Here is a 25991-nt window from a genome sequence, read left to right as displayed (position 1 = left end):
CAAGAGAAAGTATGAGTTTGCAAAACTTATTATGATGCAATCACTGTGTCTTCTCCCTTCAAGTTTGGGAATTCTATTTTAGAAAGGTCAAAAATGTTATGAAAACAAGGACAACTACAAAAGCACTTTTGTTCTCCAAGAGTTTTTCAAGAAATAACCATATATTAATTTGTTTGAAGATTTTATTTTCACCATGGCATTAAATGCAGAAAATTCTGAGTTGAATCTATACCATTTCATATATCCCATTAATTTGGTTCTAAAAATATCCAGTTATCAACTGCTTTTCCTCATAAAGTACTTTGCCTCTTAACTTAGAACTGAACCTTCTGAAAGCCCCAAATTCAAAATGGACCCTCTTATATCTACTCATCTGATAAAGGACTTAACAAATTAATCCTGAAATGAGTTTAAGGGCAGTCTCCCAAGCCAGTTCATCTTTTTCCTTCGCCAAAGACTTCGCAAGTGACTCTTGGGGGTTGAGGTGTAGGGGATGAGGTACAAGGAAGGGAGAGAAGCAACATAGGGCAGACGAGCAAAAAAGTGTTTTCATACTGGGTGTGAGGAAGTAGAGGAGTTGTTCTGAAAAGGAACTGAGGCAGTCTGTGCATGAACCAGTGTGCATCACAAGTATAGTGAGGTAGTTGTGGTCACAGATGGAGTCCTTTTAACCTTGTCTCCCACGCCTCTCAAACACAAACACCCATTCTCAGCAGTTAAAATGAATAGTGGAAATACCTTTAATGTACACAGGCCAACATTTTAATATGTACATTCCACTATTACTTTTTGCCTCTCAACAACTTTCTTAGCCTTGGAGCATTCTGACCTTCAGAATTACCACACATTATGGCCACTGTGTTTCCTGGCATCAGGAGAATTGTTACCTGTCGTTATTCCACATCTTATCAGGACGGCTGGTATTGCAGAATTTCCCAGTTCCCCTTTAGATCAACAGAGCAACACATAGACCTGACTGTGTTATGGCAAATCTCCCATCTGCTGCTTAAATGACATGTAAAAATAAAGACCATCAAATAGCCTACCGGTATTGAAATTCTGATGTAAGATAAGGTGGCTCCACCTTATCTTTGATAAAGGAGGGAAGGATATACAGTGGAGAAAAGACAGCCTCTCCAATAAGCGGTGCTGGGAAAACTGGACAGCTACATGTAAAAGTATGAAATTAGAACAATCCCTAATACCACACACAAAAATAAACTCAAAATGGGTTAAAGACCTAAATGTAAGGCCAGACACTATCAAACTCTTAGAGGAAAACATAGGCAGAACACTATACGACATAAATCACAGCAAGATCCTTTTTGACCCATCTCCTAGAGAAATGGAAATAAAAACACAAATAAACAAATGGGACCTAATGAAACTTAAAAGCTTTTGCACAGCAAAGGATACCATAAACAAGACCAAAAGACAACCCTCAGAATGGGAGAAAATATTTGCAAATGAAGCAACTGACAAAGGATTAATTTCTAAAGTTTATAAGCAACTCATGCAGCTCAATAACAAAAAAAACAAACAACCCAATCCAAAAATGGGCAGAAGAACTAAATAGACATTTCTCCAAAGAAGATATACAGATTGCTAACAAACACATGAAAGAATGCTCAACCTCATTAATCATTAGAGAAATGCAAATCAAAACTACAATGAGATATCATCTCACACCGGTCAGATTGGCCATCATCAAAAACTCTAGAAACAATAAATGCTGGAGAGGGTGTGGAGAAAAGGGAACCCTCTTGCACTGCTGGTGGGAATGTAAATTGATACAGCCGCTATGGAGAACAGTATGGAGGTTCCTTAAAAAACTACAAATAGAACTACCATACAACCCAGCAATCCCACTACTGGGCATATACCCTGAGAAAACCATAATTCAGAAAGACTCAGGTACCAAACTGTTCATTGCAGCTCTATTTACAATAGCCAGGACATGGAAGCAACCTAAGTGTCCATCAACAGATGAATGGATAAAGAAGATGTGGCACATATATACAATGGAATATTACTCAGCCATAAAAAGAAATGAAACTGAGTTATTTATAATGATGTGGATGGACCTGGAGTCTGTCATACAGAGTGAAGTAAGTCAGAAGGAGAAAAACAAATACCGTATGCTAACACATATATATGGACTCTAAGGGAAAAAAATGTCATGAAGAGATTAGTGGTAGGACGGGAATAAAACACAGACTTACTAGAGCATGGACTTGAGGATATGGGAAGGGGGAAGGGTGGGCTGTGACGAAGTGAGAGAGTGGCAGGGACATATATACACTATCAAATGTAAATTAGATAGCTAGTGGGAAGCTGCCGCATAGCACAGGGAGATCACCTCTGTGTTTTGTGACCACCTAGAGGGGTGGGATAGGGAGGGTGGGAGAGAGGGTGATGCAAGAGGGAAGAGATATGGGAACATATGTATATATATAACTGATTCAGTTTGTTGTAAAGGAAAAACTAACACACTATTGTAAAACAATTATACTCCAATAAAGATGTTTAAAAATAAATAAATAAATAAATAAATAAATAAATAAATAAAGATAAGGTGGCTCTGCTTAAGAAAATTAGGGCCTAGTTTTTCATATTTACAATAAAGTATTGCTTTTTTATTAGCATAGATGGTCACAGGTAGATAATTCATGAAAAAATAACACAAATATGCAATACAGTGATACTTTTTCATCTTTCAATAATCAATAATCTTAAAGTTTGATAATACTGGAGATTTTGGAATATTGTTAGTGCTTTTAAGGGGACTAGTGACTAAAAAAAATCTAGAATGATTGGAATTTGTGCGTTCCTCATTGTATAATTATCCTACAAATACATTTAAATGGTGAAAAATTGTATGTAGATGAGAGTTTTGAGAACTGGATGGAAAGGGTCTGTGATTATTAAATGAGATTTGGGTCAGATATTTTGCATTTTACACTGGTGTCCTCCTGTGTCTGACGATCTGACCACCTGTCAGGTATCAGTAACATCTGCTGCTTGCAGCCCCAGAGCAGTGCATGACAGCTGTGTGATGCTGCCCTAGAATTCATGCCAGAACAGTCCCCTCTGAATACCGGTAGGCCACCTGGGTATCCAGCTACTGTGTGTGACAACATCTCCTGCTCTTTATGAATGCAGAGATACTTAAAAAGAACTTGGATGGGGTAGGAAAAGAAAACCTGGTACCTCCAAAACAGTTATCCTTCAGTTACTCAATTTCTCCAACTTTAAACCATCCACCTCCCCTGATTGCAGCTATAACATTTTAGTTTAAATGAAACTTCCTGTATAACTTGCAAAGCTGTCAAGTGCTTTTCAAATGCAAGGCCTGTGATAAATTTGAGGAGAGGGAATGACCTCTCTCCTCTCAAGCATTTTCCCTCAGAACTTGGCTGGCATCTACCAAGTAAATATTTACTAGCCATTGACTTTGTGTCAAGCACCATGCTGGGCTCTGGGGCTTAGAGAAAGGATAATAAAACATGGCTCTCTGTCTTCAAGTAGCTCACAGGCCAGTCTAGGTGTTGTGAGTATTAGGACTGAGCATATTAATGTCTAGTCATCAGTTTGCACTTGACAGTTGAAGAGCAGTCTCTCATGCCTACATGAAAAGGACTGTCTTAAGAGTACTCACTCCAACCATAATCCCTTCATGGACAGAATTTTCTTTTCCTGGTTTTTAATCAGCTGGAGACATTTTGTTTTTTTTTATCAAGGACCTGAGACATTTTCATACAAAGCTATATGTTTTGCTTCAGATAAAGAATCTCCCTTGGCAACACCTATAAAACTCTAATGCCATCTATGGAACACTATGATTACCTTCCTACAATCATCTTACAGGTATTTTTTTTTGCTGTAAAATGTTTAGTGAGATAAATGCGAAACACATAAAAATATCCATGTTGATATCACCTCAAGTGCTCATTACAAATACCCACAAAACCCACTATGAAGGGAAGTTATACTCTACCTTGACAGTTTTTAATTTTTTAAAAAGAAATTGGTAGTAGTCAATGTAGGTTACATTAAACTTTAGAAGAGGAGTAAAGGAGGAACCATGAAATAGCAACACGTAGAATGTTACTTTGCTCACTTATCAGTCACAAACCAGGAGAAGGCAGTGCACGGTTTATTTCTCCAGATATTATGCTTAAAGCACAGGGAAGATAATTTTCTCTTCTCTGTTTCATTAAAATTGCAAGATGTCATTCTTAGGACATTTAAAGATTGTTTCATAGAGAATATCGTTGCTCATTGAGGTGCTTGCTGAAGAAGCTGCCTTTAATCCAAAACTGTCTCCCCTCATCAAGCTCCCAATATCAATCCCATCCTCTCTGTAGATAATCTGCTTTCCACTTTTCTTGAGCTCAGAAACAGTTGATCCAACTTTCTATTCATCTCCACCTTGAAATATCTCATACAGCCTTAGCTTCTTTTCTCCATTTTAAGAAAGAGAGTCAACTCCCCAAAGTTAAATATCCTGCCTTTAGGACCTTAAACTCAAATAGAGGAATTCTAGAGTAGGAGCAGAGGGTGCGGGTTTGACGCTCAGCTCTTACAACTTCCAGCCACGTGACTTAGTTTCTTTGCAACTCAAAACCTTGAATTATAGAATAAGACAATAACAACTCATCCACAGTGCTCTGGTAAGAACATAGTGAAATAGTGAGCATAAAACTGTGTTGTAGGGCTTCCCTGGTGGCGCAGTGGTTGAGAGTCCGCCTGCAGGTGCAGGGGACACGGGTTTGTGCCCCGGTCTGGGAAGATCCCACATGCCGTGGAGCGGCTGGGCCCGTGAGCCATGGCCACTGAGCCTGCGCTTCCAGAGCCTGTGCTCCGCAACGGGAGAGGCCACAATGGTGAGAGGCCCGTGTACCACAAAAAACAAACAAACAAAACTGTGTTGTAAACTAAAGAGTATTACACAAGTGTACTTTATTATATCTAGAATATTCTTCCAACATCTGTAGATATTTCTCTCATCAGTTGTTCCTTTCTCTTTCTTTTTCAGTAAATTTTAGATGTTTAAATCCTTTCTATCAGCTTACATTTACTTTATCTCCTATGATAAAAGAATAGCAAACATAAAATAATTACTTTGATCATATTTACCCTTTAAATTACCATGCATTTTCTTTCCTGTTTGCTGAGAAATTTCTTAAAAAGTCTGGCTTTTCTCTACGTTATCTTTACAATTCAATTTTCTTAACATCTTATATTCTAGTATCTCAATTCTATCATGTGAAACGACACATGAAACTTTTTATGAGCTTTCATTATTCTTTCTCACTTCTCTACAGCATTTGACACTGTTGATAATCACCATAACATTCTAAGTTCTTCTGATATATATATTTGTTCTTCCCTGACAGCTTTGTCCTAGCGTTTGCTTTCTCTTTTTTTCTCCCACCCCTAAATGTAGGTGCTACCTAAGGACATGCCTTGCTATTCCGCCCTCTGTATTTTCTTTCTTGGCAAACATCCATTCTCATATGCTCATTAAACTATCGACTCTGTAAAGGTAACTCTCAAATCTGTCACCTTCCTTATACTTTGCCTCCACTCTGTAACACATTTCCAACTTCCTCAGGTATACCTTTAACTTTCCATGACCTTAAAGAGTCAAGTTTCCATTCTGCCCCCCCAAAATGAAAAGAAAGCTTGTAGTTCCTGGGGTCTTCTCTTGCAGGGCCAGGGAAATGATCAAGGAGCACTAGTCTTTCATCAGGTCTAATTACCATTCATCATTACAGGGTTAGTGTGGGACATTTTACCCTTAAACAATTTATTTATAGATTCCTATCTTAATTCAAGAATTCCAGAGGTTAAGATGATTTCTCAAACCCAAATAAAAATATAGAATATAAAGTTGCTTGACCAATTAAAATACATAATTTAACAACATAAATAAAACAACAAGGCCCTACTGTATAGCACAGAGAACTATATTCAATATCCTATGATAAACCATAATGGAAAAAATATTAAAAAAAGAATGTCTAATGTGTATAGTTGAGTCACTTTGCTGTACAGCAGAGATGGGCACAACATTGTAAATCAACTATACTTCAATAAAAATATTAAAATAAAACAAATAACATTTTGGTTGACCAATTAAAATAGAGAAAATATATAAGATCAAGACTGCATATCATTGAACTATGAAATAATAAAATGAATAGAAAAGTGTAGTCAAATCTTTGACAATGGAGGAGCTCATGTAGAAACAAGTTTTAGTATCCAGGCACATCATGGTGGCAATAGAGAAATGCTACACCAAATTTTGATTTCAATTTTAGCATATTTGCAGTGTAACCAGTGGTAGTTTGGTAATAAAATATTTTAAGAATTTTTAATTCATCAAGTTTGAATTTTTGCAGATATAGTGAAATTTTTCAACATAGATATATTTTTAAGGGTAATTTAAAAATCTATTTAAAAAGCTCCAACTACGTTTTCAACGGCACTTAAAATTCAATTTCATTGGTACATAATACTCAAATTCTGAACAGTTGGATCAAAGTCTTCCCTCCACATTATCTCACACCCTCAAAAGAATCATTCCTGGCATCTAGAATCAGTTATTGCTGAAATCATTCAGCCTTATTTAAATAGATCTCATAATAGGTTTCCTTTTTAAACTACATTTCTGGTTGACTAGAACAACAGTGAAACGACTGGTAGTCATGTACTTAAGACAGACATCACTGAGAGTGACAGTATAATCATAGCTTAAGATGTTGTACATTTACTGCAGTAGTTACCATAGAGATTTAAATTTGGCTCTTTAATAAAAAGTACATGAATTTGATTTTGAATGTGTTCATTTTGGTTAGCAAGGTACACCAGGTTTCCTAATTGAATTAACGTATATAGAAACAACAGTTTGGGAATTTTGTCCTAGAAATCTTCAAGGGGTCAAATATAGGTATATAAAAAAATAATAGGTTCAATTTCTGGAGTTTTTAATGGATACTTCATTAACTCTGTCACGTGAAGCCTAGTTTGGCAAAATATATATTTAATGGCTTACTGATATTTTATTCTCAAGAGGGAAAACAAAAGGTGGGGGAACCAGACATTCTAACAAGCCTAAACGTAGGTATGGCTCAAAGCACAAAGTAGGATCACAAGAGTAAAGATCTGAGATTTCACTGATTTCTGGCCCCTGCTCCTCTCCTGCCCTGCTGTCTATAAGGCAAGACTCTTGAATTTTTCATTTATAAATTCTTCCTTGGTTATATTAGATCACAGAAATTTCTCCCTTCTTTGAACTTAATGAGTTTTATGTTTGCAACTTGAAATGATCCTAGATGCCATTATACTCTCCAAACTCTCAATCAATTTGGAGATGGTATACTTTGCAGATATACCATCCAGAGTGTCTAGTGCAGGTCTAGGTATATAATTATTTATATTGATTGATGGATAAGATGAGGGTAGATTGATACCTGACTGCTATAGTGAAGTATAATGCAAACATTACAAATGCATTAAAGTTAAAACCAAATATATGGGGGGAGAAAAGCTACTGAGATCCATTATAATAATATGTGTAAACAAATTCTATAAAGCGCTATTCAAATGTAAAGCCTCATAAAAAAATAAACTCCTAGAGGAGTTTAGTTTGTTCAGCATATATTGTTCTGAGAGAATAAATTGTTCTTAACTATTGAATAAGAAAGCTTTCCCTCCCCCAAATCATTAGGATATTTGTGCTCCTACAGACTTGAATGAGAGTTGTAATACTCTGTCTTGCATTATGTTCTATATTGAATGCTCTCTTTGCAAAGCCTTGCACAGCTGGATTCTTCCTGTCAGTTTGGTCTCAGCTAAAATGCTTCCTTAGAATGGTCTTCCCTGACCACCTTAAGGTAATGCAATGCTCTACCTCTCATTTTACTTTCTTCAAGGCACTCAGCTTGATCTGAATTTAACAGACTATTTTTCTGTTTACTCATTTATTGTCTACCCTCTTCCTCTAGCACAAGTTCTATCAGACCAGGGACTGATCTTCTACATGTCTGTATGGCCAGCTACTAACTAATATTTCTGAGTTAATTAGTTAATTCTCCAAGCTAAATTTACTTGCAAACTTTGTTCGAATTTAATAGCAGGTTTATTTCATTTCACCAAACCCAAGATATATAAATGATCCTTAAAATTTCAAAACTAGAAATATTTTTGGAAGTTATTTGCTTTAACTTTCCTGTTCCATTAAGAAAAAAAATGGAACCTTAATTTGTAAAATAAATAGTTCAAAGTTAATTCACTGAGCACATATTTAGATACAAAAAGAAAGTTAAACATTTCATTATCAGAATATTTTAGGCATACTTTAAATGTAAATCAGCAGGATAAGTGACTTAATTCTCAGCGCCATTTTGTACGATTAAGTACACTTAATGGGAAGCTTTAGTAAAACATGGCCATGGCAGAAAGTGTCAAATTTTTCTTTGCAATAATTCTGAGCACATTAAATTCTTCAAAAAGTTCTTTTTATTGCCATAAATTCAAACAGTTAAATTGAAGTCCTTCATTAGGATCAGAAGGATCATAAAGATTTTTATAGTTAACATGAATACACATGGGATATCAGCACATTAGCAGAGAAGGATCAGAGAAAAGTCACAGAATTGGAGTGTGTTTCCCAAAAGTGACATTTCAGATATTTGTCTCTAATAAAGATTGTTGGTTTCTTAATGTGCTAAAACTCAGTAAAAAGCTAGGTACATCTGGCTTATTGCTATTGCTATATTCAGGGAAATTCCTCTTAGTATCTGTGAAATATACCTGCATTTGTTAAAGAATAACATCATCAAAAATGTTTCTATCATAGTTCAGAAATCAATAGTTTCTCTATCCCGTATCTTTATTTCCATTTAATGGTTTAATTCAAGAAGACAGAAGAAAAATTTAGAGTGATCTTTCAGTAAAATTTATTCCCAATGAGTATTTCTGAATAAACTCCATAAAAATATCACTCAACTCTGGTTTATATATTAATGGAAATAAAAATGTAGATTTTACAGATAACTTTTTATATCATTTTCATTCCATTTCTTTCTCATTTTATGCATTTCATTTCTATCTATCTTCAGAGCTTCATAGTTCACTAATTCTCCTAATTATCTGAGTCCTAACTCCTTCAGGATGTCTGGTGAGTATCTCTCAACACTAATTTGCAATAGAGATCATTTAAGCTGTAAACTTTAAAATCCATATATTTATTGTCACATTATATCCTTTACAATAACTATGAGATTTGCATTCTGAGTCTTCATGAATATTTAATTATTTGCACTCAGACTCACATATACATAAATTTAGATAGATAGGTAGATCAATAGATGATTGATAGACAGATAAATGGATAAAATAAACAGAGAGCAGACAGAATAAGTTGGACATTAGATGAGTACATTTGCAGGTTGACATATATATGTTTACATTTTCAGAGAAACACTCATAAGATAAGACTTTATGAGGTCATGAAAAAGAAGCAATGAATGTTGTTGGTTCAAGAAGGTACTAAACTGTGAGTGGTACTAACAACCCCAAAGAATATTTTTCAAAAAAATCACTTTAAGAGATAATTAAGTGACCGTAAAAGGGAACCAGAGATTAATAACAAGTTCTAGTGTACCTAAGTCTCCTACAATGTCTTATATTTCTAAAACTAAGTATGTCTCCATGTAGTGTATGTTTACGAGGTGAAACATCATATAGGTGACTATCCAGGGTAAGTCTGTCCTCACATTCTGCTTCAGTGAACTAGAAAGTTCAAATGAAGAGGTATAGTTATGAAAATTACCAAGCCTTAGGCTATTATAATTTTAAAAGCAAAACAAGTTCTGCTAACATTTTCTAACACTATCCTAAAGTTTGATTAATATTTAATTTTCCTGTCGTTAACTTGTGCTTTCTAAGGGAACACAGGAAATCAGGTATGTATTGTACTTAACATTCAAAATAAAATTCTAACCCATTTATTTTGGTAAAATAGAGTTCTCTATAGACACCTTAATTAAATACCATTATATGATCCTACTGACCCAATGTTCTAAAAATATATAATAGATGTAACATAGTCCCTAGAAACAAAGTCTCAGCTATCCCTATCTAGAAATATTTTATTCTATAATATCAATTAAACAAAGGATAAGGAGACTGAATAAAGAGAGATGTTTAAGCAATTTTTTAAGTTAGAGTGGTGATCCACATGCCAGAAAATCTAATTGTAAGCACAGAAGCAAAAATTTTAAGCCATCTGCAATGTGTTTAAGGTTTATCCTGCACCAGATAGGTAACCTTAGAGTAGTTTGCTGGACTAAATCATTGATATTGGTTTATATTCTTTATGGAGGCTGTACATGAACATGATCTCTTGGACTTCTGTGTCTAAGTGTATGACCTCTTAGACTTTTTTTTTAAAAAAGAGGCCAATAAGGTACAAACTTTCAGTTATAAGATGAATAAATTCTGAGATCCAATGTACAGTATGGTGACTATAGTTAATAATGCTGTATTATATACCTGAAATTTGCTGAGAGTAGATCTTAAGATAACTATGTGAGGTAATGAATGTGTTAATTAGCTTGATTGTGGTAATCATTTCCCACATCACATATGTATAACATCATGTTGTAAACCTCAAATATATACAACTTTTGTCAGTTATACCTCAATAAATCTGGGGGAAAAAGAGGCTAAGAAAATGAAAGTACTTTATTATATTTAAATCAAACTATTTCACAAAACCAACTCCACCAAAATCGTGGATAACACATGAACTTAGTTAGATTAACTAAAAGATTTCTATTATAGTCTGATTTCTATAACCAGGCAAATAAAACAAGAAGTCAAGTTTTATATACTGATAGACAATCCAGTATGCTCAGATTTGCATGAATTAAACTTAAATAAAAGCAAAGAGTGCTAACAGAAATAATTCAACTAGACTTTTGTCAAAATTGATTTCTATTTAACAAATTATTATGACTGACATTTTCATTTGTCAAAATTAGAACTGCATGGACATTTCTAGAAAATTCTTTACATTCTTTTAATACTTTGAAAAGCCTGGGTATCACAATCCCCAAAAAGTCTACAAACATTTTCACCTCATTTACCATGCTATTCTGTTCAATGAAAACTTCTGCCTTTCATTTTTCTATTATTTATTATGTCAACTCTCATTTCTTCTCTACTTCATTGCTTGTGCAATTTGGAAATAAATGGATTTTACATCATGAAACATTTCACTTAGTTATGTTTTTCAGATAAATATATTGCTGCTTACATAGTGACTTGGAAGGAAAGAAAATTGGGGCATTTAAAGTAAATTCCACCCTGTTAATTAAACTATTCGTTGTTGACAAAACAGTCTATTTTTTAAGGGTAGTGATAATAATAAAATTAAAATGTCCACAGTATGGTACAGTTTATTATAAATTCAATAAGTATTGTCTTATTTAATCCACATAGCTGTCCTGAGAAGTAGATTGTTAGAATCATATCTAGCGTATTTAAAAGAAACTGGTATACTCCAATAAAGATGTTAAATAAATAAATAAATAAATAAAAGAAACCGGGCTAAGATATAATGAGAATCTCCCCTAAATTAGAGAGGTCTACAACTGACTAGTTACCATCAATTACAATTTTCCTTCATTTGTTTCTCTTTGGAAGATGCCTGTGTGTGTGTGTGTGTGTGTGTGTGTGTGTGTTTTAATACTTAATAGCTTTACTGAGGTATAATTAATATACATCGGACTACATATATATATATATATATATATATATATATATATATATATATATATATATATATATATATTTCTTTTTTTGTGTGGTACGCAGGCCTCTCATTGTTGTGGCCTCTCCCGTTGCGGAGCACAGGCTCCGGAAGCGCAGGCTCAGCGGCCATGGCTCACAGGCCCAGCCGCTCCGCGGCATGTGGGATCTTCCCGGACCAGGACACGAACCCGAGTCCCCTACATCGGCAGGCAGATTCTCAATCACTGCGCCACCAGGGAAGTCCTGGACTGCATATATTTAAATTATACCATTTGATAAGTTTTGGCATATGTGAAATCTCTGAGGCCATCCCCACATTCAAGATAACGCATATCTCTGTTAGCCCCCAAAGTTTTCATATGATCCTTTGTAATCCTTCCCTCCAGCTCTCCTCTCCCACCGCAATCTCCAGCCCCTAGACAATTTATCTGCTTCCTGCCATTCACAGGTTAGTTTACAGTTCCTAAAATTTTATGTAAATGGACTCATATTTTATGTTATCCATTTGTCTGGTTTGACAATTTATCTGCTTCCTGCCATTCACAGGTTAGTTTACAGTTCCTAAAATTTTATGTAAATGGATTCATATTGTATGTTATCCTTTTGTCTGGTTTGTTTCATTCATTTGCAATTATTTCAAGATTCACAATGTTCTAGGGTGTATCAATAGTTCACTCATTTTTCTGACTAGAATTCCATGTATGGATAAATCATAGCTTATTCACCTTTGATGGAGATTTGCATTGTTTCTGGATTTTGGCTATTCCAAATAAGGCTACTATGAAAATTACTGTACATCTCTTTGTATGGACATGTTTTCCTTTCCCTTGGGGAAATACCTAGGAGCTGTTTAAGAAGTAGTAAAATCATTTTCCAGAGTTATTGTACCATTGTATCATTCCCACCTCAATTGTATGTGCTCTTTTTCTACATCCTCACCAACTTGTTCTTTTTTAATTTTAGCCATTCTGATAGATGTGTAGTGCTATCTCATTATTTTAATTTCATTTCTCTAATAAAGAATAATGCTAAAGATTTTCTCACATGGTTATTTGCCATCTATATGCCTTCCTTAGTAAAGTGTCTCTTCAAATCTTTGAGCTATTTTTCCTTGGGTTGTTTTATTACTGAGTTTTGAGAAGCTTTGGGTTTTTTTTTTTTTTGGCTACAAGTCCATTATCAGATATATTATTTACTAACAATTTCTTCCTGTCAGTGACTTGTCCTTTCAATCTCTTAACAGTGGCTTTGTAGAGCAAATTTTTTTTCATTTTGATGAAGTCCAGTTTATTGATTTCTACCTTTATGAGTTGCCTAATCAAAGGTCACAAAAATGTTTCTCCTGTGTTTTCTTTAGAATTTTATAATTTTAGGTTTTAGTTTTAAGTTAACTTTTTATATAGTGTGAGGTGTGCATTTTAGAAACTTGTTCCACATGGATATCCAGTTGTTCCAGTAGTATTTATTAAAAATACTATCCTGTTTCCATTTAATAGTCTTTGCCTATTTCTTTTAAATTAGTTGTCCATATACGTGACATCTTAATAGCATATGGAGTCTTCCAAATCATAAATGTATATATCTCTCCATTTTTGTAGTTCCTCTTTAATTTCCCTCAGAAATATATTGTGGTATTCACAGTAAAGGTCTTTGCATATCTTTTGTCAGATTTATCACTATTTCATATTTTTGATTCTATTTTAAATGACTTTTTATTTTAATTTTGATTGTTTGTTACAAGTATATAAAAATACAACAACTATAGTAATCCTGTATCCTGCAAACATGGTAAGATCATGTTTTAGTAGCTTTTTTTGTTTTAACATCTTTATTTGAGTATAACTGTTTTACAATAGTGTGTTAGTTTCTCCTTTACAACAAAGTGAATCAGTTATACATATACATATGTTCCCATATCTCTTCCCTCTTGTGTCACCCTCCCTCCTACCCTTAGTAGCTTTTAAAAATACATTCCACTGAATTTTCTAGACAATCATGTCATCTGTAATGACCAGCTTACTTTCTCCTTTCTAAAGTTTTGTTTATTCTTCTTGCCTTATTCCACTGCCTACAACCTCCTCATCTGGCAATGGAGTTTCCTCTGTGAAAAGGATTTTTAAACTACAAATTTATTTATTTTTTGCTGAATATACAATTATTGGGTTGATTTGTTTCTTCTTGTGATTTATTTCTTCTTCTTTTGATAGTTTTATCTATTTTATCAAAGTTGCCAAGTTTATTGACCTAACACTGTAAATAATATTATTTTCTAATCCTTTAAAGAACTGTAGAATCCATAATGATGTGACTGTTACCATTTCCAATGTTGGTAATTTGTATCTTCTATTTTTCCTATTAAGTGTGGTCAAAAATTTATCAGTTTTACTGATCTTCTCAAGGTAACAGCTTTTGGTTTACTCACTTTTATCTAAACTTTTCCTCTTTTATATTTCATAATTTCTATTTTGATCTCTATTATTTCCTTTCTTACATACTTTGGATTTACTCTCCTCCTTTTTTTCCAGTCCCTAAAGGAAGAAGCTGAAGTCATTGATTTTAGGTCGTTTATATTTTCTTCTTTTAACATAGACGTTTAGTGCTCTAAATTCCCCCTAAGTATTGCTTTTAGTGGCAAAACTTTTATATGCTTTATGTTCATTTTCATTCAGTCCAAAATGTTATTACTCTTACTTTTGACTTCTTTTTGTTGCGTGGCCTATGTCAAAGCATACTATGTAGTTTCCCAATATTTACTCTACACCATACTCCACAAATCAGTCTCGTTGGAGGGTACAGGCATTATTGCTGGTCCTAAGTGAGCAGCGGGGCAGTGAGACCTCTAAGATTTATGAGTTTTTTCCTCAAACTTGGGTCATCTTCTCACACATGTACACTGTTCAGTACTCCATATTTCATGAGTTCTCTGTGTGTGCAGCTTTCTCCTCTCCATTACTCTGTCCACTAAATTCTAGCTGCCTTGAGCTCTCCAAACACTCAGGCCATTTCCTCAACTCATTCAGTTCACTGGGATCTGGCTAAGTCTCCCTTCATGTTGCTGAAGTCTAGACACTATCTCAAGGCAGTAAGCCAAGGCAACTCAAGGCCCCTCCTTGTTTGTTTCCCATCTCTCAGAGACCATCATCATTTATGACTTACTGTCCAATGTCTTGAAACTCTTTTTTCATATATATTTTGTCTGTTTAAAAAATTGACTTAGGCTTGTCTGTGTGTGTGTATGTATAAATTCAGTACCTGTTACACCAACTCTAGATGATACTTTCCTGTTTTTTTAAAACTCAGTTGTTTTATTTAAGCCATTTTATGAGTGTAGGTAAACATTTACACTGTAAGTTCTTAGAATGTCAGTGGTTATCTCAGAGGATGTTGCAGCAGTCTAAAAAGAAAGTTTTTGTTGTTGTTGTTGTTGTTGTTTGTTTCTAAAACTTAATCTCTTTCTGGTCAGGAGAGATTTAGAACCACATATTCACTAACACTTAGAGTAGCAGTATTTTATATATGTATTGCATATTCTGGTGTTAAATGGCTTTTCATGAACATTTTCTCATTTGATTATCTATGGTTAAGGCCTAGATGCAAACATACCAGAGCTTAGGAGACATGCTACCTTACCCAAACTCACACAGCTAATAAGTGCTAGAGCTAGGTCTTGAACTCAGGCTGCCTCCCTCCCAGACCATTCTTGTAACCACTATTCTACCCTTCAGGGCAGTGGGATACTCTTCTGAGTCTTTTGCTGCCTTCTGACTCTTTTTAACAACCCCAGTTGGTTCTACAGTGACAGATTATCTCACATATTGTGCGCTTTTGGAAATAATGCTCTTGTGCTATTGCCTCATGCAAGGCTAGGATTTCAGGTGGTGATGCTTATTGGGTGGTATTGATAACATCAGGGATATTACTCAAAGATAGATGAGTGGCTCTGTGTGCAATGGATAGTGCATTGGACTTCTAAAGATAGATGATATCTTTGATGATAAATTCATACTATACTGGGTTAATTTTTTCATAAACTATTTTATATGAATATTCATTTCTGAGTTCTTCCTATATAAAATTTCAACCCCTAACAATTTCCAAGATTTCATATTCCTTTTCTCTTCCTTAATTTTTTCTTTTTAACACTTATCACCAGTATATATATATATATATATTTTTTTTTTTTAAATTAATTTATTTATTTATTTATTTTTGGCTGTGTTGGGTCTTCGTTGCTGCACGCAGGCTTTCTCTAGTTGTGGCGAGGGGGGCTTCTCATTGCGGTGGCTTCTCTTGTTGCGGGGCACAGGCTCTAGGCACACGGGCTTCAGTAGTTGTAGCTCATGGCCTTCAGTAGTTGCAGCGTGCAGGCTCTAGAGTGCAAGCTCAGTAGTTGTGGCACACGGGCTTAGTTGCTCCGTGGCATGTGGGATCTTCCTGGACCAGGGCTGGAACCCGTGTCCCCTGCATCGCCAGGAAGATTCTTAACCACTGTGCCACCTGGGAAGCCCTATCACTAATATATTAATGTATTTTGCTTCTCTTGTTTATTGTGTCTCCTTCACTAAAATATAAGTTCCAAAAGGACACACAGTTTTGTCTATTTTGTTCACAACTGTATGTCCTGTACCTATTGAGTAGGAAATCAATAATATCAGTTAAAATTTATATTTACATCTTGGGATTTATGTTATTTTGATGATTGTTGTGTAAAGGAGTGGAGAACAGTATCTGAGACTAAGTTTTCAGGAGCATTAGGACCTACTTGTACATATTCTCACTGCTATTGGATATGTATTATCCATAAGAGGCTAAAGTGTATAAGAAGATAAGGTCACTAGATGAGACAACCATCTCAGCATTGTTCAGGAAGATTGAATTTGCAATGTTAGCTTCTACCTTCTCTCCTGATAACACCATCAGCTGTCAGGACTGTCATGTTACGGAGGGATGGACCTTTACAGGGGAGGTAGTGGTACAGTAATTAGCAGCACAGCCACTGGTCTCAGAATGCTGGGGTTCAATTTTCAACTATTCTACTTACTAGTTCTATAAATAATAGAAGTTACTATTATTTTATGCCAAGAATTTTAATCCAGAGACTTTAAGGGATTTTTCAACCTTTGAAACTGTTTTCAAACCTACTGTGTGTAGGAGATGGATGCCTCTTTCTTGGGAGGTCTATAGTTTTCATCAGATATTCAAGGTCTGTCAGTACTTACAATACTCTGGGCATCAAAGATCAAGTGATACTGCTATAAATAAATCCCCCAAACTGTATTCTTTTGAATTGGCTTAAACTCCCATAAGGCCAGCCAGAGTATTAATTTTTACAGGAATTTAATATTTCTATGCTTTTCATCCTCAAATCTACATAGACCAGAGCTATAAGATAACTATAACTTTACTATTATTATAATCACTTTTTCACAGTTGAGGTTAAGTAATTTGCCTATACTAACATGATGGAGACAAGAAAACCTCATACATAAATCTACAAAAGAAATGATCACATTTTACTGTCACTGATACCTATGTATCTCTTCTTTGAGATGTGCTTCCCTGAGAGTAAAAGCATCAGGCCTTCTTCACTTTGGCAGTCTCAGGATCCAGAAAGTGTAAAGGACATACTACATGTTCAATATATGTTTGTTGTATAATAATTAAGCTGGATATTAGACACAGATCTTCTGATTATAAATCTCCAACATATTCTCATTTCCTGAAGTCACACATCTTGTTATGAAATTAATCTAAAGGAGAGTGTCATCCCTTTGCTAATGTACTGTTCCAGCATTTTCTCTCACTCAATATCTTCCTCAGCCAGGGTACCAACTATTAAGCTAACACATATTCATGTCATAGAAAGAAAAGTAAAGTAAAAAATGAATCAAGAGTCTAATAAAAAGCAAAATATACATTTTGTTTCTATTGATAGCATACGGAAACTAAATCAAAGACCAGTTACTTAGGAGTACTTTATCTCTTAATAATCTCAAACAACCAATCACAGAAAACCTCCTGTGTTATTATTTAGTGATCTGACATTCTTATGGCCACTAGTTGCATTCACTCTGTTCACCTGGTATCTGCATCACATACTATATTTTCAAATCTTCCTTTCTGATACCTTAATATCTCTGTTGTATTTCCTGTTCATGTTCTCCTGGCATATCATATTATTCCACTAAATTCCTTCCTAATACATTTCTCCTTGACACATCTTTCAATCAGTTAGATGAAGAGCATCCATCTAATCTGGGAGCTCTGCAAGGAAAGTAAGGGAAGCCTACTGGCAGAGAATCAAGCTTAACAGGTGAGCAGAAAAGAGGTGAATAAGGATGTTAGGAAAGAAGGAAAAAAAAGATAGGCAATAGGATCACTAGGTAAGAGTAGCATTGCTACGTTGATTTTTTTCCTTATGAATTTCCAGCACAGCATCCAAGGAATATTGGTTAATGAATGTGTAAATACTCTCTTCATTAAATCTAAGGGTAAGAGAAAATTGTTTCTAAGGTCTTGAGTATACTATCTTTCCTTTCTTCCCCCCTCCCTCCCTCCTTTCCTTCTTTCTTTTTTCTTCTTCTTTTTTAAACTGTCAGATCTTATATTCTGTACTTTGAGAACTACACTGAGTAAAAAAGTTGGGTCCCCAAATGTCCCAAAGATTGTGCAAAGATGTATTCTGTACTTCATAACAAGAAGACATTCCTGAGTATGCTACTAAGTCTTGTGGGGCAAGCTCTGTCCGACTATGAGTATATAAGCAAATATGGGAAGAATAAAATTTCATTAACTATTGATCTTCTCAGACATTGGACTATTAGGAAGATTTGTAGGCAAAAAGTTGTATAACAAGGACATCCTAGTCCTTCTAAAATAATTCAGATTATCCAAGATCCATTAAATTCCACATTATATAAATTCAAAGTAATTCTTATTCTCAAATTTTGACATTTGCTTACACAACATCAAACATATTTATATTTGTGAAAAACAAAGTTTACCTTCTAAATAAGAAATTAAAAGGCATAACTCTTGAACTTCATAGATTAATATATCTAAACTCTAATAATTTTGTTGTGCAAATAATGCCAGCAAAACGATAGAGTGTTTCAAATCATTCAGGTTAAATTATAGGAAAGAAAAAACGACAGTATTATTAATTTAACTCATTTTTTAAATGATAGGGAATGTGGTTTGAAGAAAAAAACAGTATGTTATCCCTTATTGTTTCTTAGTAAGAAGGAACATTTAGGTGTATTTAAAATTTTTGAATGTAATAATATATTAAAATTATTCATATGCTTCTAGTATTGGTTATACGAGGGATTAATTCTTAATTTTTGTTTACTTGGAAGGCCATTTAATAAGTGCATTTGCATTATTAAAACTGATTTATCAAACAATAATGTCTATGATGGTGAAAAGTCATGTTACTTGAATTATCCAGAACTCCTTTGACCACAGGTTATTCTTAAAGGTATTTGAGAATAACCTCAAGCAGCACTTGCAAATTCAGATATCATAAACACTTCCAAGTTTCAGTTCAAAAACACAAAGTGATTTCATAGGATAATGCTCTATTGAAAAATAAAGCCCGTCTTTTTAGAAAAGTCCTAGTGTCTCTGAATTATATATAAAAGAATTATTTTGAAAACTTAAAAAATGCCTCTAATTTCCCATTTAACAGTAAATATTGCATGCAAAAAGACTCTAGCAGAGTTTCTAAACAAGTATTAAAATGACCAACTGATCAGTAATTTGTATCACTTTACCAGAAAGATTTGACAGTAAATTACTGAGTCTATATGTGCATGCTACAGCATAGTATGTTCAGAGTCAAAAAATAAAGTAAAATGCAATTACCCTAAAAGACATTTCAAGATTCTCTCCACCCCAGATATCCATTCCTGCATCGTAAGTTCCTATCTCTTCAAAGTAGTTTCTGTCAATAGAAAATAGGCCACCAGCCATAGTAGGGGTCCTAGTTGAAAAAAAACAAAAAGAAAAGAATATCTTTTGAAAACAAGGTGTGGAGTTTAATGAGACTACAGCAAATAGTTTTGAGACATTTTAAATTAAAAAAATCGTACTCAAAAATCTCAAACTGGAAACATAAAGCCAAGTTGTTAGAGGTTTTAAAATTAATAAATAGCAATTTATTTCACACTTTCTGTAAAACTAAATTTAGATTAGTCTATATTTTTCTTATAGGTGATCAAACAGATACAAGGAAGGAACACTGGCCATGTAAGACAGAGGCATATACATCCTTTCTGGAAGGCGTAGTGAAGAGAAGTTAGTGCTCTTAGCACTATCCTTAAAGAGGTAAACTGGTCATGAAATTACCAGTTGTCTTTTGTCACCTAATTATAAATTATTTTAATATGAACTCTAGAAACGTATGGAAGTGGTTTCTCTATGAAAAGATCTATAGCCTATTAAATATGAAAAATATTAAATGCTGTAAAATGTTTATAGGCAATAAGTATCTAATGATAGTTACATAAGTATAATAAGTACCATAGAACTTTATATCTAATTGTTTACAGCTGTTTACCTAATTAAAATGATAGAATGAATCATATAACCCTATGGATAAACATAAATCCTGTAAGCTATTCACAGGTTTAGAAGGACATTTGGCCAAGATCCAAAGCTTTTTACTAGGAATAAATGCTTTTGTTTCTCATATTCAAACTTTCTCTATAGAAACTAAGAAGTCAGGTGTTAAGTTTCAAAAGGAATAATTAATTTTTAATTTTTAATCTGAAAAGTTTCATTAAAGTCAGTGGTTAATGTGTGAACCACACAAATCTTTCTGTATAAGGAGTGTGAATTGAAACTGAAAAAGAAAGTTCTAGTTGTTCACAAATGAATCTATACTAGCAATGATTATTTTTGAATAGAGGCTTTCAACCTTTGTAGGATATTAGCAGCACCTGAAGCACCTTTAAAAAATACATTTCCATGCTTGGGTGCCACTCTCTGCAGATTTAGATTTAATTGGCCAGGAGTGCGGCCAGATCTTTGATATTGTATAAAGTTCCCAGATGAGTCTACTGTGCTGCTAAAGATGAGAAACTGATCTAGTAACTTAGATTTGGAATGCTCATCCAGGTACAGTTGACCCTTGAACAACATGGATTTGAACTGCTCAGGTCCAATTATATGCAGATATTTTTCAACAGTAACTACTACAATACTACACAACCCATGCTTGGTTGAATCCTCTGATGTGGAGAAACCTTGGATACCAAGGGCTGACTGACTATAAATTATACTCAGATTAACCCCTGAGTTATTCAAGGGTAGTTTGAGATTGTTAGAAAACCAAATGTTCTATTTTTCTCAAAATTATATCTTCTTCTGCCACAGGATATGATCATGTCCTCTAACTGAACAGTGTAGTTCATTGAAAACCTACCAAATAATATTGTACTTGGATATCTACCATATCACAGAGTTCTATATTTCTCCCAGTGCTCTCACTGTTTTATACTCAGGTGATTAACTGTCCATCAGTTGGAGTAGCAGAGGCTTACTTGGTCTGAGCTGTTTTATTACTTTTGGTCTTGCCGGGTTCCTATAAAGAACAGTATCATTGACCTACCGAGTAATAAAGAGAAACACTAACAAAGCTAAGCAGATGGTAATTATGGAGTAGCCATGACCCTTTCTGATTGGGGTTTTGGAACTCCATGGAAATAACTATGAGGTATTACAGCGCTGAACAGTCTAATGAAATGAGGAACAGAAATTGCTGCAATTATCCTATCATAATGTAACTTAAGAATGTTAAGGATGCATTTTTAACAATCAGAGTGCCTGTTCACTTATCTATTTACTAATAGGGAATTAATGCATTTAACTTAAATACATGTATTGACTTTCATCTTATAGTTGGTGATAATTCCTACAAATATGTGAGAAATATATTATAAATGGCTACAATAAATTATATACTTAACCATAAAAATGACTCAAATAAGTTTTACTTTTAGTTGAAAAGTAACAAAAGCTTTAAAAAAATTGCTCAAAAATTCCTGTATTTTCTGAAGATGGACGTTCCTAGGGAGAATATATTTTTTTGTATTTGCAATGTCAATTAGCTCTCTCAAACAGTCTGGGGATGGTGCCTTAAATAATATCTACAGCCACAGACAGTGTTGTGTAGCATGTTCTGTTCTAAGTTAACTGCTCTGTAATGTCCCTCCATGAACTATTTACATATTCCTGTGCAGACCTTAAGCGTTCAGGGTACCTAGAAAATTAAAAACCTTGATTATAGTTGAGTTAGCTAAAATTGTCTTTTTAAGGTTGTGTCTCTGCAATGTCAGACCAACCAATTCCATCGATTTTACTGGGGAAAATATAATCAGCCCAATGGCTGCAAATATTACCTACCACACAGTAAGTAGGTGAAGATGAATTGGGTTAATAGAACTAAAGCGCTTGTTACAGTGCTTGGTACATTATAAATAGTTAATAAGGCTGTGTAATACATCTTTCTTGTTGTTGCTGATGTTAATCATTCAATCAAAATCTTAAGTGTCCTTCAATTAATGTTGGCTCCCCATATACATGTTGTCATTTTGGATTTCAAAACCATTTAAAAACACGTCAGATCCAAGAGGTTGAACTCTGAAATCTGCCTCTCTGAACACACCTTTAAATTTTTTAACCCCTCCTATTTCAATCCTATGGAAGTCACTTTTTATCCTTCATTGATGGTTATCATTCCTTAGCTACTCCATATTCTCACAGAATAACTCCCTGCAGAAACTGTTTGCTCCCCCTCTCCCGCCCCCTCTCCAAGACCCTGCCATGTCAGCGAACACCTAGCTGAGCACCCTAGGTTCTCTGTCCTTGCCTGACTGACCCCATTCTCTTTTTATAAATATTAGTTCCTGGGCAAACTTATCCTTCCTCATCTACCTCTGCTCCTAAGACATAGAGAATCACTAAAAAAGTAATAAGCTGAGGTCATCTGGTCCTGCTACAAGTCCATGTTATTGACCCTCTGCTAGTCCACAAAGACCTAACAATCCTTTTACCTCTATTTGTTCACCTGTCTCATTTTTAATGGAATATTTTCCAAAAGTTCTGGACTCTTCTCAAGAAATTGAAGATTGAGGCAATGCATAAAATCTAAACTCTCTCAATCATGAACTCTAACCTCCCTCAATCTCTACGTTAATATGTGTATGTTTCTCAGGGCCTCTTCCTTCCTCTTGTCTCAGAGAAAAGAATGTCTCCTTTTCTCTCACTGTGGGATAGCATTCACCCTTTGCCCTCAGCCAGCTCTTTTCTGACTATAAGCATACTTTTTTTTGTTTTTATCACCCCTTGATTTACTGAGATTTGCAGATATTGTGTATTTTACAAATTGAAGGTTTGTGGCAACTCTGAGTTGAGTAAGTCCTATTGGCCTCATTTTTCCCACAGCATTTGCTTACTTCACGTCTCTGTGTCATTTTGGTAATTCCACAATATTTCAAACTTTTAAAGTATTATTATTTTTGTTGTGCTGATCTGTGATCAGTGATCTTTGATGTTAACTATTGTAGTTAGGTGCACCACGAACCACGCCCATATAAAACAGTGAAACTAATCAATAAATGTTGTGTGTGTCCTCACTGCTACACCATCCGGCTGTTCCCCTGTCTCTCTTCTTTTCCATGGGCCTCCCTAGTCCCTGAGACCAATTCATAATCCTACAATGATCTCTAGGTGTTCAAGTGAAAGAAAAAGTCCTACATCTCTCACTTTAAATCAAAAGCTAGAAATGAAGCTTAGTGAGGAAGGTGTGTTGAAAATCGAGATAGGCCTAAAGCTAGGCCTCTTGTGCCAAACAGCCAAGTTGTGAATGCAAATGGAAAGTTCTTGAAGGAAATTAAAAGTGTTACTCCAGTGAACACATGAATGGTAACAAAGCAAAACAGCCTTATTGCTGATATGGAGAAAGTTTGAGTGGTCTGGATAGAAGATCAAACCAGCTACAAAATTCTCTTAAACCCAAGCCTAATCTAGTGCAAGGCCCTAACTCTCTCAATTCTATGAAGGCTGAGAGAGGTGAGAAAGCTGCAGAAGAATGCATCTAAAGCTAGAAGAAGTTGGTTTATTAGGTTTAAGGAAAGAAGTTGTCTCTATAACATAAACCTGCAAGGTGAAGCAGCAAGTGCTGATGTACAAGCTGCAAATTATCCAGAAATCTAGCTAAGATAATTATTGAAGTTGGCTACACTAAAACACAGACTTTCAATGTAGATGAAACAGCCTTATATTGGAAGAAAAGACTTTCATAGTTAGAGAGGAGAAGTCAATGCCTGACTTTCAATGCTTCAAAGGATAGGCTGACTCTCTTGTTAGGGGTTAAGGAAACTGGTGACTTTAAGTTGAAGCCAATGCTAATTTACCATTCTGAAAATCCCAGGGTCCTTAAGAATTGTGCTACATCTACTCCACCTGTGCACTATAAATGGAAGAACAGAGCCTGGATGATAGCAAATCTGTTTACAACATGGTTTACTGAATGTTTTAAGCCCACTGTTGAGACTTACTAAGGTGAAATGGGTCACCTTAGTGCTCTAATGGAGATGTACAAGATTAATGTTATTTTCATGCCTTCTAACACAACACCCATTCTGCAGCCCATGGATCAAGGAGTAATTTTGACTTTCAGTTCTTATTCTTTAAGAAACCCATTTCATTAGGCTATAGCTGCCATAGATAGTGATTCCTCTGATGGATCTGGGCAAAGTTAATTGAAAACTTTCTGGAAAGGATTCACCCTTCTAGATGTGATTAAGAACATTCATGATTCATGGGAAGAGGTCATAATATCAACATTAATAGGAATTTGGAAGAAGTTGATTTCAACCTTCAAGGATGACTTTGGGGGGTTCAAGACTTCAGTGTAGGATGTAACTGCAGATGTGGTGGATATAGCAAGAGAACTAGAATTAAAGCCTGAAGATGTGACTGAATTGCTGCAATCTCATAACAAACCTTTATCAGATGTAGAGTTGCTCCTTATGAATGAGCAAAGGAAACAGTTTATTGAGATGGAGTCTACTCCTGGTGAAGAGTCTGTGAAAACTGGGAAATGACAACAAAGGATTTAGAATATTACATAAATTTAGTTGATATAGCAGTGGCAAGATTTGAGAGGATTGACTCCAGTTTTGAAAGAAGTCCTATGGATAAATTACTATCTAACAACTTTGCATGCTACAGAGAAATAATTTGTGAAAGGAACAGTCAATCGATGGGGTAAACTTTACTGTCGCTTATTTTATGAAATTCCCACAGTCAGCAGACATCAACACTGAGGCAAGACCCTTCACCACCAAAAGATTATGATTTACTGTACACTCATATAATGGTTAGCATTTTTTAGCAAGTATTTTTTACCTAAGGTATATATATATATTTTAGATACAATGCTATTGCACACTTAAAAGACTACAGCATAATGTAAACATAACTTTTAAATGTACCAGGAAACCAAAAATTTGTGTGACTTGCTTTATTGTGATATTTGCTTTATTGCAGTGGTCTGGAACCAAACCCACAATCTCTGAGCTATGCCTGTACTCTTTCAGCTACTTGTTCATTGACTATTACATTTGTGTTTTATGTCTTTGATTTCTAGATTGTCCCTTTGAGCTTACAAAACTGCTCAACTAAGTTCTACCCTAAACCATAATACATCTTCATTCCATCCTACTACTCATTCAAACCAGGGACATATATTTTCTATTCCCTTCACTGGTGACCTTACTGAAAGGATACTTTCTTCATACTCCCTCAACTCCTCTTGACCTTCTCACTAGAATCTGGATCTTGCTCCCATCTCTATAATAACCTCTTTCTGAAAGGGCCCATTGATTATGAACTTCAACAGCCTTTCCTTGCCTTCTTCCTTTGAAAGCATCTAACACAATTTACCAAACTCCTTGCTTAAATTCTTTTCACTTCTGACTCCCATTCCATTGTTCTAGAGAGGTTTTTCCTTCTATCAGTTTAAATATTTATTTTATGATGCTTATTGATTCCCCTTCCTCTTCCTTTCTGTTGCTGGCTATCAGATCTCAGTCAAGCTCTTAGTTTTACATCTGTGACATGAGTATAATGTACCATTACAGTATTGTTTTGCAAAT

At 34.8% G+C, this 25991-nt stretch overlaps 1 protein-coding gene across 4 annotated transcripts in view; it reads right to left on the bottom strand.

The window, feature by feature from the left end:
- The window catches only part of LOC131750502 (polypeptide N-acetylgalactosaminyltransferase 13), a 578974-nt gene that overhangs the window by 189791 nt on the left and 363192 nt on the right, over positions 1 to 25991 (bottom strand). For all 4 annotated transcript variants that reach the window (XM_059052963.2, XM_067026047.1, XM_067026046.1 and 1 more), the window contains one exon: positions 19693 to 19810. In XM_059052963.2, the coding sequence (XP_058908946.1) occupies positions 19693 to 19810 (118 nt within the window). The remainder of the gene's footprint in view (positions 1 to 19692; positions 19811 to 25991) is intronic.

The sequence above is a fragment of the Kogia breviceps genome, chromosome 2 (assembly GCF_026419965.1).
Source record: "Kogia breviceps isolate mKogBre1 chromosome 2, mKogBre1 haplotype 1, whole genome shotgun sequence".
NCBI classification, from domain to species: domain Eukaryota; kingdom Metazoa; phylum Chordata; class Mammalia; order Artiodactyla; family Physeteridae; genus Kogia; species Kogia breviceps.
Note: the sequence above shows the minus strand (reverse complement) of the source record. Positions and strands in the feature narration are given on the sequence as shown.